The sequence below is a fragment of the Bubalus kerabau genome, chromosome 6, assembly GCF_029407905.1.
Source record: "Bubalus kerabau isolate K-KA32 ecotype Philippines breed swamp buffalo chromosome 6, PCC_UOA_SB_1v2, whole genome shotgun sequence".
NCBI lineage: Eukaryota > Metazoa > Chordata > Mammalia > Artiodactyla > Bovidae > Bubalus > Bubalus kerabau.
Window position 1 is genome coordinate 7123009 of NC_073629.1, and position 14579 is coordinate 7137587.

Below are 14579 nucleotides of genomic sequence, written 5' to 3' on the forward strand. Positions count from 1 at the left end.
CATATGGACCATGACATTCACATTTGTACCCTTAGTATCCAACAAAACCCCTGCCACATAGAAAGTGATTCAGTTCAGTTCAGTTCAGTTCAGTCGTTCAGTCGTGTCTGACTCTTTGCGACCCCATGAATCGCAGCATGCCAGGCCTCCCTGTCCATTACCAACTCCTGGAGTTCACTCAAACTCATGTGATTAATATTTGCTAAATCAAATGTAGGTTACTAAAAACTAGTCTTAAAAATAAAACCTTCAACTGAAAATTATATCTTAAGTGCACTGGGGTCTTTCCCTTTTTTAAAAGCTATGGAGTCACTCTATAAATAAAGCTAAGGCACTTTTTTATGAAAATGAATAACCATCTTCTGGTTTATCTGATAATTTTTTATTGCCCCATGCTGGCTTATTTGAATGCAGAGTGTACCAGCAGACAATCACAACACACATTTAGTAACCTGTTCAAAATTGAGTGGTTTAAAGTTCATGGTGGTAATGCAGTCATTTCACAAGAAGTACTCACTTGGCCAAAACTAATAGCTGTTAGAGTAGATGGTGATGACCACCCTTGAATCACAAAGCGGGCTACCTTCCCAGTAGCAATATTTGGGGGAGTGAAACCACTAGACCACATTATCAAAACTATTGGAATAGACATGTTGTACGTCTCCTAGGAGTATTCTAGCAATCCTGGACTGGGAGTCATATCAGTCAATATAAAATCCTTAAAATCAATATGGTTTCAATACCTCTCCTCTTTCATTCCTCCTTCAATCTCAAAGCAAGGGGGTCCATGGTTTGGGAGGGCACACAACCTAAGCCATCCATTGTTGCTTAATTGGAGTGGGCACAGATGGAACACCACACCTCACCAAAAAACAGTGAGCAAGGAGGGAGGCTCAAGAGGGAGGGGATACATGTATAACTATGGCACAAACCAATACAACATTGTTAAAAAAAAATGTTTTTAACGGGTAAAAGCTTTGTCACATCCCATAGTTTTTTTTTTTTTTTTCCTTTCTTCTTGCCACCTTCTCTAATCATGGGCTAATATTTATATCAGGAATATTCTATCTTTCAATGGGACCTGAGTATATCACTTTTCATTCATATTAGTATCCTTCAGATTGAAATTCTCACAGTTAAAATTCCAAAACCACCACAGTTCTGTTCCCTTGACTTTCTTTCTTCTTCATGCCACATCCTGCCAATTGCAAGACTTTTAATAAAACCCTATCACCATTCTTGAAATTTATGATAATTTGAGGTATAGCAATCTAAACTTTTTCTGAATTTGAACATCAGTGAGACAAATCAAGCCAACACAAATGAAGAAATGCATATGTTACCCAGATGTGCAGATTTTCCTGAGACACATTCAATCAGCTTTCAACCAGCATGCCTGTCTGGGTGAGGATTAACTCACCATTACTGTAATGGAAAGGCTGTCAAACAACGGAGTGTGGCTGGAAACTGCAATTTATGTAGTAAAGGATCCAAGAGATTATTAGCCAGTTTGGAAAACTGCTAAAGGACTGTGGATCCTTTTGCTTTGAGGTCCATGGGTACTTTTCCAAGTAGAGGTAGCTTCTCATTTGGGGGGTTGCTGGATATAGACGAAGAGGAGCATAAAAGAGAAAAAAAGGGATGAGAAAGTAAATAGAGATTCAGTGTGAAAAAAGGAGAATGGCAGGAGCTTAGCAAGAAAGATGTGTGTGACTGTGAAAAGTTTGCAAGGGTAGGTAATGACATTCAGGAATGTCAGACTGTTGTGTAGGTTGGGAAGCACAGTGCTGTGCAAAGGAGGTTAGGAAGTAAATATGTAGCAGATCTAACAGAAAATGTACATTTGTTTTAGAAGGAGATGAGAATGAAGATGAGAATTACTGACCCATCAGAAATCTAAAACACAACAGTGGATATATGAGCAGCTCACAGACCTTCTCATCTCAAAAGAAATTTGCTCAGAAGTTTCCAAGAGTATCCCTGATCCTGAAGATGAAACAAATAAAGGAAAATTCAAAATGTAGACCACAGACCTGGCATTCTTGTTGGCATCTGCTCGGAGCATTTTCACAGCCACCAGGACAGGCTGGTTGGCACTGACATCTAGGGCAAAATCTTTGTCTTTGAACTTTTCCATTCCCTCCACTTCACAGAGATGAACCTAGACAAAAGTCATCTAGTCTCAGCATCATCATTTCTCCTGAAGATGTCTCAGTACTCTTTCTGGGCATTTCCTGGAGATAAACTAACTCTTACAACTCAGGCAAAATAATCAAAAGGCCAATAAGAAGCTATGTGTAGCATATCTTTGACTCAAATAATTGATTTTTTTTTAATGGTAAGCTAATGTGATATGTTACTGCTTTATAAAAAATATACATTGGTTGGAATATTAAATATGTGACTGAATCTATAACTATTTTAGTACAGCTATAAAATACAGTATTATTTTATTATACTATAAAATGTCATCTTGTATAAATGCTTCAACTTTGATTCAAGGGAGTTTGGCTATAAGATTGCACAAAACATAAGGTACTTTATTCTCTAAGGTAATCCCTTAGGATGGAATTAGCATTATCAGGAACACCTACGTGTCAGTAACAGTATAACAAGCCTGCATTTCCAACTCAGGAGACAGAATGAGTGGACATAACACCATAAACGAATGCCATGGGCCCTTCTTCCTCCACCACCACCAAACCTACACAAGGTTAAAGCATGGCACCCATGCTGGAAACAAGTACCATATGCTTAGGAAACCAAGTTACATTTGGAGTTTAGATGGTGGTGTTGAAGAGCTTCTGTTGCCACTTAAATCATTGCTTTGAATTCTCAGAAGGCTCATGTGACTGTTGTAAGAATGAAAAGTCAAATATTACATGCATCACTCTGAGGGCATTTGAGACGAGTGTTCTCCTTATCTTGGTTAGTGATTTATTCCCTAGTGGCTGACTCTGGGACTAAAAGCAGGGGCGAGGTTGTTTTTGACCATTTTACATGTAACTCCCATTAAAATGGAAAAAAACAAAGTGGCTATCCAATAGCAGGATGTTCTTGGACACTTTATAAAAGATGATCACATCTTATGGTCCCCACCCTCTGTAACCTACTGTAAAATATTTAGAAAATATTGGATGATTTTAGGATCTCTAAGTCTAGTGACTTTCCTGCTTTAAAAACTCTTGTATAGAAATCAGAATTCCCAGGAATTCCACAGCTATTTGACAAAGATGAGACTGACCCAATACTAGTCTTCTAGAGTAGGGGTCTCCCACCTCCAGGAATGTGTATATGATCTAAAGGTGGAGCTGATATAATAGTAATAGAAATAAAGTACACAATAAATGTAATACACTTGGGATTTGGGGATGCCAACGCCACCCCCTCCCCCAGTCCATGGAAAACTGTCTTCCATGACACCTGGTGCCCAAACTGTTGGGGACTGCTATAGAGGACAACGCGAGGAGAGACGGCCAGAGGACACGTCCCGTGTGAGTCCACTCCGGATGGGCCACTTTGCCCTACACGTCATTTTTATTCAACTACTTCCTCTGAACTGCCAAGGACTGGAGACTCCACTCCAAGAATCAGCTCACCTCCCCAAACTGGCCTTCACCCAGCTTCTCTTTGAATGTTAAGAGCTTTCTGGGGAACTCTTCCACAGCCACGTCTTTTCCGGAGAGGAGGTCCATGGTAACGGCAGGCACAGAGTAGGTGTTGCCTCCAGTCACCCCCTGGAGGTTCACAATGTCAGCCTCTGCGTAGTGGGGCACACCCTCGGGCCCACTGGGCTGGACTGGCTTCACAACGCCACTGCAGCCTGGGAAGACAAGGACAATGAGCTTCATCCCATGGAGCATTTTTGGAGATCTCTTTAGGAAAGAAAATCTGACAGGAAGGCTAAAACATGTAGCCAATTCATGTTAATGTATGGCAAAAACCATCACAATATTGTAAAGTAATTATCTTCCAATTACAATAAAGTAAAAAACAAAAATAAAGTCCCCAGTCTATCTATGACATTATTACTTGGACAATGGTTCCTCTAGAGACTTCCTTATGGCCTCCAGAATACAGGTCACCATTTTATCTTGTACCCTTCTCCTCGTGCTACATGATCATTAACAATCTCCTTGACTAAACTTATGGAATTGCAGTGAAGCTCTAGGAAGGCTGGCTATACTAGTTAGGGTGGGAGTATTAAAGTTTTAGGATTTAACAGCATTTTTTCTTAATTTTAAGATATGATCACTGATGTAAACAACCTATTTTGGGGATTTAAAACTTTGATTAAATTTATATGATCTAGCTTAAGACAGCCTAACTTTAAAACACATTAAAATACAAGGAGAAATATTTTAGCCTTCAGGAAGTAGGTAAGCTACTTAGGCTCGGCCTAAAAAAAGAATTATATCTCTTTTCTTGTTATCTCTGTGAAAGTCCCATAGTTCAATATGCTCCATCAAAGTTTGCTATCCACTGAGTGGTAAATATAAAGAAATCTTTCTATAAAGAAAACTGAATACCAAAGAATTGATGCTTTTGAACTGTGAGGTTGGAGAAGACTCTTGAGAGTCCCTTGGACTGCAAGGAGATCCAACCAGTCCATCCTAAAAGAAATCAGTCCTGAATATTCATTGGAAGGACTGATGCTATAGCTGAAACTCCAATACTTTGGCCACTTGATGTGAAGAACTGACTCATTGGAAAAGACCATGATGCTGGGAAAGACTGAAGGCAGGAGGAGAAGAGGATGACAGAGGATGAGATGGTTGGATGGCATCACCAACTCGATAGACATGAGTTTGTGCAAGCTTTGGGAGTTGGTGGTGGACAGGGAAGCCTGGCATGCTGCAGTCCATGGGGTCGCAAAGAGTCAGACACGAGTGAGCTACTGAACTGAGCTGAACTAAACTGAGTGGTAAATACACATTAGTGTCCTTTCTTCCTTTGGAAAGACTCCCTTGAAAAGCCTCTGCCCTCGTGGTCAGTCCTGCTACTTTTCCAGTGACCTCCCTCCTGAACACCATCAGTCCTCTCCTATTGACGTGGGTCACCTTTGGTTGCTGATATTATGGAAAGAAAACTTGCTCTTAGTCTCAGCAATGACCCTAGCGTTCCTTCTGATGTCACTCTGCAGCCCTTTTTAAAAAACACTGGGATGGGAATCAATTGGCACTGTTTACCAAAGCAATGCTTTTACTGAGAGAAGGCAAGAGATATTTACTTTTGTAATAAAATCATATATGAGTCTAATACATCATTCACCAAAGAAAAATGAACAAAAATTAAATAACACGATTATCTGTGCTTAGTCTCTCCATCGTGTCCAGCTCTTTGCAACCATGGACTGTAGCCCACCAGGCTTCTCTGTCCATGGGGATTCTCCAGGCAAGAATACTGGAGTGGGTTGCCATGCCCTTCTCCAGGGGATCTTCCCTACCTAGGGATCGAACCCAGGTCTCTCACATTGCAGGCGGATTCTTTACCGTCTGTACCACCAGGGACGCCCAACACAATTATCTAGATGACTAAAAACTGGGGATTCTAGGATGTCTTTAACTTCATTGTTTTTTCTTCAAGTTTGGTTCTAGTCCTGAATTTACCCCTGTTGGTGTTTGATATTGAGTAAGTACTTTGTCTGAGTCTTCTTACTTTCCTCTTATGAAAAAAGAGGAGGTTGGACTAGTTGGGCTGTTTAGGTTCTTCCGGTGTTAACACTTTAGTAACACATTTTATCTATTTTCTTCTTCTAACATGTGGGGCCTTCCAAACATCTGCTATTATTAGTAGCAGAGGCGAGAGGCTGAGATTTGAGTAGAAGTAGCAGAGAAAGACAGTGTGGACTTCCCAGGAGAAGGTGGACTTCTCTAGGCTAAACTAGACTTGGTTGAGCAGGAGTAATTGTGTCACACCTTCATAAACTTTGTCCCTCAATTCTCTGCCCATCACCTCATCCTCACCTGACTCTTCCTCCCCTGGAGCAAATTCTGGAAGTTTTCGTATCAGCCTGGATGGCTCCTGGTAGTCAGGGCGAAGTGGAAAGATGCGATCATAAGTGGAGTTGGACTCCTGCTCACTTGGTGATGAGGAGCGGTTATTGTTGAACATGCTGGATTCGCTGGGCAGGGAAAGGCTGACTGTCATTTCATCATCCAGCATCCTCCGGGAAGCCTAAAAGAGAAGGGGAGAAAGGCATGTTGGCACAAAAGAAATCATCACTCCCTCCTCTTCTTAAAGCCAGCTCTTCCACTCAGATGAAAATAATTCTTTAATATTCAAACTCCAGAAGCAATGCAAGTGACAGGGATACAGCCTGGTTCCACAAATACCTACACTGTAGAAATTTAGAATAATCTTTCATTTCATCAAGGAAGAATTTGACTTCCAAATATCTACACTGCCAACATTCATTAACTCCCATTGAAGTACTTATAAGCATCATTCACATGACACTGTAGGAACCTATCAATAACCAATCAAAGAATGTCAATCTTAGCATTTTCAGCCAGTCAGTTCAATCACTCAGTCGTGTCCAACTCTGTGACCCCATGAATTACAGCATGCTGGGCCTCCCTGTCCATCACCACCTCCGGGAGTTCACTCAAACTCACGTCCATCGAGTCGGTGATGACAAGTTCTATTAATAATGGGTTTTCCTGACACCATTCAACCACTTGATTTCATGTAGATATAAATTAAAATGCTCATGAACACAACAAATGTGTTGTAATACGATGAATCTGCACTTCACCTGATCACTCTGGCATTGTATGTTAGAGTAATACTCTCTTTATCCTGCATTTCTACTAACCAAAAATAAAATGACTACAAAATAGGAAAGGAAAGTATCCCTACATGTCTAGGGATACTGAGGTGAATTATACCTGTGTGTGTGTGTGTGTGTGTGTGTGTGTTAGTAGCTCAGTCATGTCCCACTCTCTGTGACTCCCTGAACTGTAGCCCACCAGGCTCCTCTGTCCATGGAATTCTCCAAGCAAAAATACTGGAATGGGTTCCCATTCCCTTCTCCAGGGCATCTTCTCAACCCAGGGATTAAACCCAGGTCTCCTGCATTGAAGGCAGATTCTTTCATTTGAGCCACCAGGAAGCCCAAATTATACCTAACACAGGAATAAGAAGAATTAAACAGCTAATTGTTCTTGCATTCCATCTAATATGGCCTGCCTGCTCCTTCAAAATGAACTCTCATAATCTAAATATATGTGACTCTTTAGATTTAAACACGTGAAATGTTCTACTCCAGCAAACACACCTTGGGTGCACAATGGAGAAATTGAGATGTCTGCTCCATAAGCTAGGCTGATAGGTCCTCAAAAATGAGTGTGGAGCCCAGCACATGTAGGTACTCAATAAATATGGGTTGACTCTCTCTAAGAGAGAATTGAAGACACCATTATAAGTATCCTGCAAATAACGCTGTAGCATAAAGCTACCTTGAGTAATGTATTGGGAATATAAATATATGCTTAAGGGTCTTCTACAAAAAAATCCTTCCCTCAAGGAGAAATCCTGTGTTATTCCAGAGTGTTTTTGAGTTTTCTCACTCAGGATGTACAGGGATAGAAAGAATTTCTTGAAGGACCAAGTTAAATATTCAAAGGCAAAATGTTTAATCTCCCTTTTACCTAGAGAGTCTCCAGCCCCAAATTCCTGTCCCAGACCATGAATATATTCCAGTAGGTGTCAGAAGAAAGACTCAGAGAAGAGTGGTAAGTTCTGGTGCAGAGAAAAATAGCTCATAGAATAGAGAACACAGATTCTCCCCCCAACTAAAAAAATGCTGTCATAACATACTGTTCAATAAGAGCACAGCATCAAGCTTTCCAATGAATCTTCAGACCACCAGCTTCTTCCACCACTACTCTTTGCTAGCCTTCTCCCTGGAATCTAGATACTCAGTGTGTTTCAGCACTCTAAAAGAAGAAAGGTTTTGGTGTTGCCTCATCATGCCAGTGCGTGAGCTCTCTGTGGATTCTACCTTTCAGCCTTCAGTCACTATTTATAGATTGAAAGCTTTAATTTACTCAAAGTATTTTCAGACTCATGATAGAAGTCCCTGTGGGAAGCAAAGAGATCCTCTCTTCTGTGAAATGTTCCTGCCTAGAAAGCTTAAAGTAAACTTCAGTCTTTCAGGGCCTAAGTGTGTAACAGCTCAGAAGGAATTGCAGGCTGCTTGTCTGGGTCATTCCCTTCACTTCTCTGATATTAGCCCCTTCCTCTTGTTCCACCCAGAAGGTTCCAGTCCATTCACCCCTTCTGGTATGTACTCCACAGAGGCACTAGTCTCCTCTGAGAGCCCATCTCCAAACACAGAAGCTATGAACACAATCAGGCATTATTACCCTCCCTCCCGGTCCCAGCCCTCAATGGGCACTTCAAAGTCTCACAACCCAGAGCACCTGTGACCTGTCACAGCCCACATCCATTTGAGCTCATTGACCAGGGACAATGCCCATGGCCAAAGGCGGAAACACTTTATCATCAGCAAACTCAAAGAATATCACACACTTAACAACAGTGCCCAGAGTTGCTATCTGGTCTAAAAAACCCAAAAGAAGTCATAGATAATCTATCCGTGCATGTGTGCTAAGTCGCTTCAGTCATGTCCAACTCTGTAACCCTATGGACTGTAACCAGCCAGGCTCCTCTGTCCATGGGATTCTCCAGGCAAGAATACTGGAGTGGGTTGCCATTTCCTTTTTCAGGGTATCTCCCTGACCCAGGGATGGAACCCACATCTGTTTATGTCTCCTGCATTGGCAGGCAGAGTCTTTACCACTAGCGCCATTGGGAAGCCCCAGTCTACCCGTGGTGGAATGTATATAGTTTAGAAGAAAAGAAGTCAACAAATTTCAAGACTGGAACAAGAAATTTCAATTGGAACCAGCATAAAAAACAGGATATTAATGGCACTGAGAACTTCACATTTTTTAACCAGAAAAACAGTTAAATATAACTACTATTCCCAACTCACCATTATTCAATGAGGTTCAAGTAGAATCATGGAAAAAGTCTCTGTAGACTGTAAAGTGTTAGACAAATGTAGTAGAAATTATACAGATCACTTGGCCTAGACAAAATGAATCTGAGGAGGCATTCAGAGGATGTATAGCCATAACATTCAAGTACAAAAAGAAGTTGGAATAGAATTGTAAGAAACTTGGCTTGGATATTAATGATGTTGGATATTTTTCTACACACACACACCAAAAAACAAGCAAGCAATAAAAACAAAAGGAACAGCATTATCAGAAATTTTAGCTAGGTATTAGTTATGCATCAGAATTGCTTGTTAAGTTTTTAAATTAATTTATTTTAATTGTAGAATAATTACTTTATAATTTTTAAAAATACAGATGCTGACACTCCACCCAAAACCCAGTGAATCAGAATCTTCCAGGAAGATGCCTAAGTTGAGATGCCTAAATGTGTTGGGAAGAAAAAAAAAGTTTTTGAGTTCTCTAGGGAGGTTTCAAAATCTCCGTCCTAAAAATGAGAAACTGGACTTAGCTTATTCTTTTCTGATCCTTTCAGCCCTAGCTTTTCTATTCCTATGCCTCTTGATTATCTTTCTAACCATTTACATAGTTTTGTGATTTGCCTCTTACTCCCAGGGTAAGAGCAGCACGGGAAAGTATGGAGTAGTTTCCTATGTCTTGATTGTTCTGCACTTCCTCACCTTCTCCAGCATTTTCTGCCAGAACTGCCTCCAAAGGATGATGACGATGATGGCCAAGAGGATGAAGATGATGGCTACCAAGCAGCCAATCAGGATTCGAGTATTGCTGTCATCAGCTTTAAGCATTGGATCTGTAACCACGAAAGGAAAGATGAGGAACAGTATTATCTCACAAGGCAAGGAAAGGCCTGGACCAGAGATAAGAAGGCAGAACATGCTCCTTCAGATAATTCCACAATATGTCACCTTAACACTTGGTATTGCTACTCTTGTATTACATTGCTCCTATATCCTACAGTCCACATCCATGGGACAGTAGCCTCCTCCTCTTCATGTATTAGACTGGATAATGGAGAGGCTTTCCATTCTTCCTAAAAGTTTGCTCCTTCATACCATGGCTTGGGTCTGCTGGCCTCTAATCTCACCTCATGTAAAGCAGGTGAAGAACCAGTTTTACCGTGATTTCTTTGAGACATGCCAGGGTACCTGAGAGTCCGCTTTGGACTTTACACTATGATTATGCATTTCCCAGATTGCTGACTTATACAGCCAGTGGCTGTCTGAAGCAATGGATACATTTGTCCATATTTCCCTGCAATTGGACAGACTAGCTTTTTGTTCCATAGACTTCCATTCTTTCCTTGAGATCCCTACAGCGGGTGTCACCTAGACACATCCCCCTCCCTGTTTTTGCTCCACGTGTCCCACACTTCCAAGAAGCTGTTGAGACAACTCAAGACTCAGCCTCAGCTGCAGAAGCACATGGACCAGCAGGGAAGGGAGTGAGTTTGGGCCATTAGCTTTGGATGTGGACTGTCCTATCTTTCCAGAGCGACTCTTCATCCAAGGACACCTTGCATCAAGCCTCCTACACAGTCAGGCCTTTGCACATTTCCACTCTTCTTCATCCTCTGGAAGGTCTCAACTTAATTTTTATAACGAAGAATTCCATAACACATACCATAGGTTGTGGGTGCTACAGGCGATGTGGGCAGGGCTCCCGAGTTGTTGTACATTGCAGCATCTGTGATAAAACAAGGGTGAGTCAGAGCTCAAGGGAAGAACACAGCTAGGTAGTGGTTTTTCTGAAGGTAGGCTCTAAGCTAGTACTTTGTGAAATCAATTTACTGGATTAGAAATGAAATCATATATCATTAATAAATAAATAATATTACCATTCATCTCAATAGCAAGGGCAACTTTTCTTTTGTAAGTATCATGATATTAAAACCTTTAAGAAAGAATGATCAGAGGGCTGTGACCACACATTATCATAAAGCATGCATAGGAAGTGAGACCCAAGTTCAGTAAAATATAGAGAGAATATAATGCGTTAGAGACACGGAACAGACATGGTGCTAAAGATGATCTTTCCTTCAAGGAAATTAAATTAATTGAACTCTTTTGTTTACTAAAGAGTTTTCATTATGTTTCATTGTCCTAGACTTTTAATTTACAAATTAAGCCTTCGTCCTTATAGATAAATTAGAGCAGGGGTCCCCAGCCTCCAGGGTCTAACGCCTGATGATCTGAGGTGGAGTTGATGTAATAACAGTAGAAATAAAGCACACAATAAATGTATGTGCTCGAACTATCCTGAAACTACCACCCCTCTCCACCCCGTCGGTGGAAAAATTGTCTTCCATGAAACTCGTCCCTGGTGCCAAAAACGTTGGGAACTACTGAGTTAAATTATCCTTTACTCTGATCCTGAAGCTTCCAAGACTAGATCCCCAAAGTGTATTTGACAGATTGATGTTGGTAACTTATTTTTCCCTCTGATTTGTCTAATAAAGAGGGGAAGAATTAAAATACTCACTTCCCATTCAAAAGAGAGTCTCTCCCCAAAACCTAATTTTTCTTCTTCTTAGCATTATGATATAAATAAAGTATCTGGCACCCACCTGTACTTTTCTGAATTGGATTCTCAGGCTTCAGTGAAAACTAATAGTATCATGACATTAAAGTTCAGGATATTTCGGCAGTCAAAAACTATGTAACTATAGTTACATAGCTACAACTATTTTAAGTCCTTTTGGCACACTTCTAAAAGTGTCTTCTTTAATGTTAATGAGAATATACACAGCAGACATAAGTAACATGTTGGTCTGATTTGAGTTTACACGGGGCATATTTAATCACTTACTGAGAACATTTTTTCAAAATTGTATTCTTAGCAAGAAAATATAAAAAAGATATGAATACATTTTCTGTGATTTTATGCCACAAACACCACTGTTTAGATCATTTAATATGAAACAATTGCACTGACATACTTGTTCCATTTTCCTTGCAGAAATACAAGTTTGAGATGACTTAAAACTGATCATTCATGATGTTCTAAAATTCTTTGGTCATTAAGTTAGCAAAATATGCTTTATATTAATTCCTGAAGCAAACATTTCAAGTCTCCTGCAGAAACTCTGAGGATGGTGGAAACCCACTGTCTCCTAATTAACACTTACAATGTTAAGTAACACTGATTTCGAACATTTAAATTTCTTCCCTCAATAAATACTTTATAAAATAATGAATCCACTTACTCTTAGCTTAAATTTTTAAAACAGAAGGTATTGAGGCACCAAACCTCTTTTTCTAAACATGTACTGTATTTCCTTATCAATACATCTTAATTAGCAAAACATCTTAAAATTTTTTTCTTTTAAAAATCAAATTAGGAAGTATGGGATCTTCTGGTTTATTTTTAGTCTTCCCTCTTCTCTGATGTCATTTTTTTGCCTATATTCTTCTTCCAGGCCTAGTATAAAGTCTCGCTCCTTCGTCCATTACAAATCCACTGTCTAGTGACCTCTCTCATTCTGACCTTATTGTAGGTCACCACTTTGAACATCTTATGAAAAAAAATCATTATCTAGGTTTTAAACCCTCATCTAAACTGTGATGATATAGACAGTGTCCTAAATGGCTTTTAACTTTTCATGATTTGACGCAGTCCATATTGGCAACTTTGTGGTCTCTAAATACCATTCCCCAATAAAAGGAACCAAGATCAATTGAGGAAATATGATTCCACATCTGGGAATGGTCTCAAAATAAGCTTGGGACATCTTGTTCTGTCAAATAGTAAAACAGCTATCAAAAACTTATAGGATCCAATTCAAAGTAGACAGAGCCAGCTTAAAGGCATGTGCTCTGGTCAAATGCAGGCAATCTGAGTATTAAAAAGAATATTATTTGCGACACACACTGAATTTATAAAAACCAATGAATGCATAATGATACTAAGAAACATAACAAGGATGAAAATAAAAACAAAGTCTATTCAACACCACTGAAAGTTGCTAAAGGTTGCATTAACTCATTACTCTGAAAATTGATGAAAAAATTAATCGCGTATCCTGCCCTTGCAATGTGAACTATATTTCAGGGTTAACAAGCGTATGGAGAATAGTTCTCATATTCAGAATAAATTCAGCTAATAAATGCAAAAGGAACAAAAGAATTAGAAAATCACCAGTCAACAACTCCTAATGAAATAATTTAAGCAGTGGTCATCAATGGAGGGTGACATCTAAGGAGAAAGATTGTGGGGAACTCTTATGTGAAAGAAAAACCACCTGAGCCCAAGATCAATCTTAGCATCACTAAAAGTGAGGGAGTCTAACATAACATCTCCATGATGAGATTCAACATAAAGTACACAACACTATCAATGAAAAATCCTTAGCAAAAACAAATATTGAGTTTGAATCAAATTCACCTGTAAATATAACCTCCAGTCAACAAGATGACAGAGGATGTAAGTTACAGTAAAATGATACCATGGAAAGCAATCAGTTAATCCAGAATGGAATTGTTTTTTAATTTATTCTTTAGATTAAAAGAGATACAACCTAGCAATGTAATTAAGGAAATACACCAGGAGGGGCTTATTAGTAGGATCCTAATTCATTCAAGCACGCTGTTGTTAAGACATTATTAGACAATCAAGGATACATGAGTGTGGGTTGGCTATTATATTACATTAAGGAATTAGTTATTAATAAATGTTGTTATAATACATTGTTATGAAGATAATGTTATCTTCTCGGGTGTATTCTAAAATTTTATTATTGAAATTCAAATAACATCTCAGATTTGCTTCAAAACTCTATAGCAAAAAGGGAGGAATAAATGAAATAAGGATGACCAAAAAATCAACGATTAGTAAAGCTAAGTGATGGATGGAGGTTCATTGTTCTCTTTAGTGTATATTTAGATATCTTCATTTAAAGACTTTAATAGTGCTTAGGTTTGCTTTCCCTCAACTGGTTTGATTTACATAAAGTTTTAACACATTGTACTCATTTTCTTTCTTTTTTTTTTTTAGACAAATATGAGTGACAGCCAAGTAAACATTCTGTCCCCTTCCACAGTCTCGTCTCTGCCCTTCCACAACCAAATTAGTGGCGAGAAAGATTCTATCTACCCATGAAACGCCACTTGTATAACCTTTTTCTTCTCAGAGACCCACCAATGAGAAGCTCTGGACACTGCCTTCCTCCTTCACCACCCTGCTCCCATTTCCCTAAGGGCCATCCAAGCTCCCAACCTGATTGGAAGGTGATCTCACTGAACATCATCCAGGTGTCAGCAAAATGGTATTGGCACTTGATGGCACTGGCCATGCGGTGGTGGAGGGGCACAGTGACGAAGCGAGCACTGGGGTTGACGTCGTCCAGCACCAGCGGGAAGGAGACGGCGTTAGGTTCCCATTCATTGGCTTCAGAGCGGAAGTAGCACTGGACCTCCTTAAAAATCTTCACACCCTTAGCAAACATGTTGTTGCAGTGGACCTGGCCGAGAAAGAGGCATGGAGTGACAGCTTGACCCTGCTGGGTGGCACTGGGGATACAGTGCAACCTCACCCAGT

The 14579-nt window shown here is 39.8% G+C and overlaps 1 protein-coding gene across 6 annotated transcripts in view; it reads right to left on the minus strand.

Annotated features, from left to right (window-relative positions):
- Positions 1 to 14579, minus strand: part of DDR2 (discoidin domain receptor tyrosine kinase 2) — a 187497-nt gene that overhangs the window by 14318 nt on the left and 158600 nt on the right. For all 6 annotated transcript variants that reach the window (XM_055587247.1, XM_055587245.1, XM_055587246.1 and 3 more), the window contains 6 exons: positions 14259 to 14502; positions 10668 to 10730; positions 9707 to 9837; positions 5967 to 6177; positions 3600 to 3823; positions 2034 to 2161 (listed from right to left, as the gene is read on the minus strand). In XM_055587247.1, the coding sequence (XP_055443222.1) occupies positions 2034 to 2161; positions 3600 to 3823; positions 5967 to 6177; positions 9707 to 9837; positions 10668 to 10730; positions 14259 to 14502 (1001 nt within the window). The remainder of the gene's footprint in view (positions 1 to 2033; positions 2162 to 3599; positions 3824 to 5966; positions 6178 to 9706; positions 9838 to 10667; positions 10731 to 14258; positions 14503 to 14579) is intronic.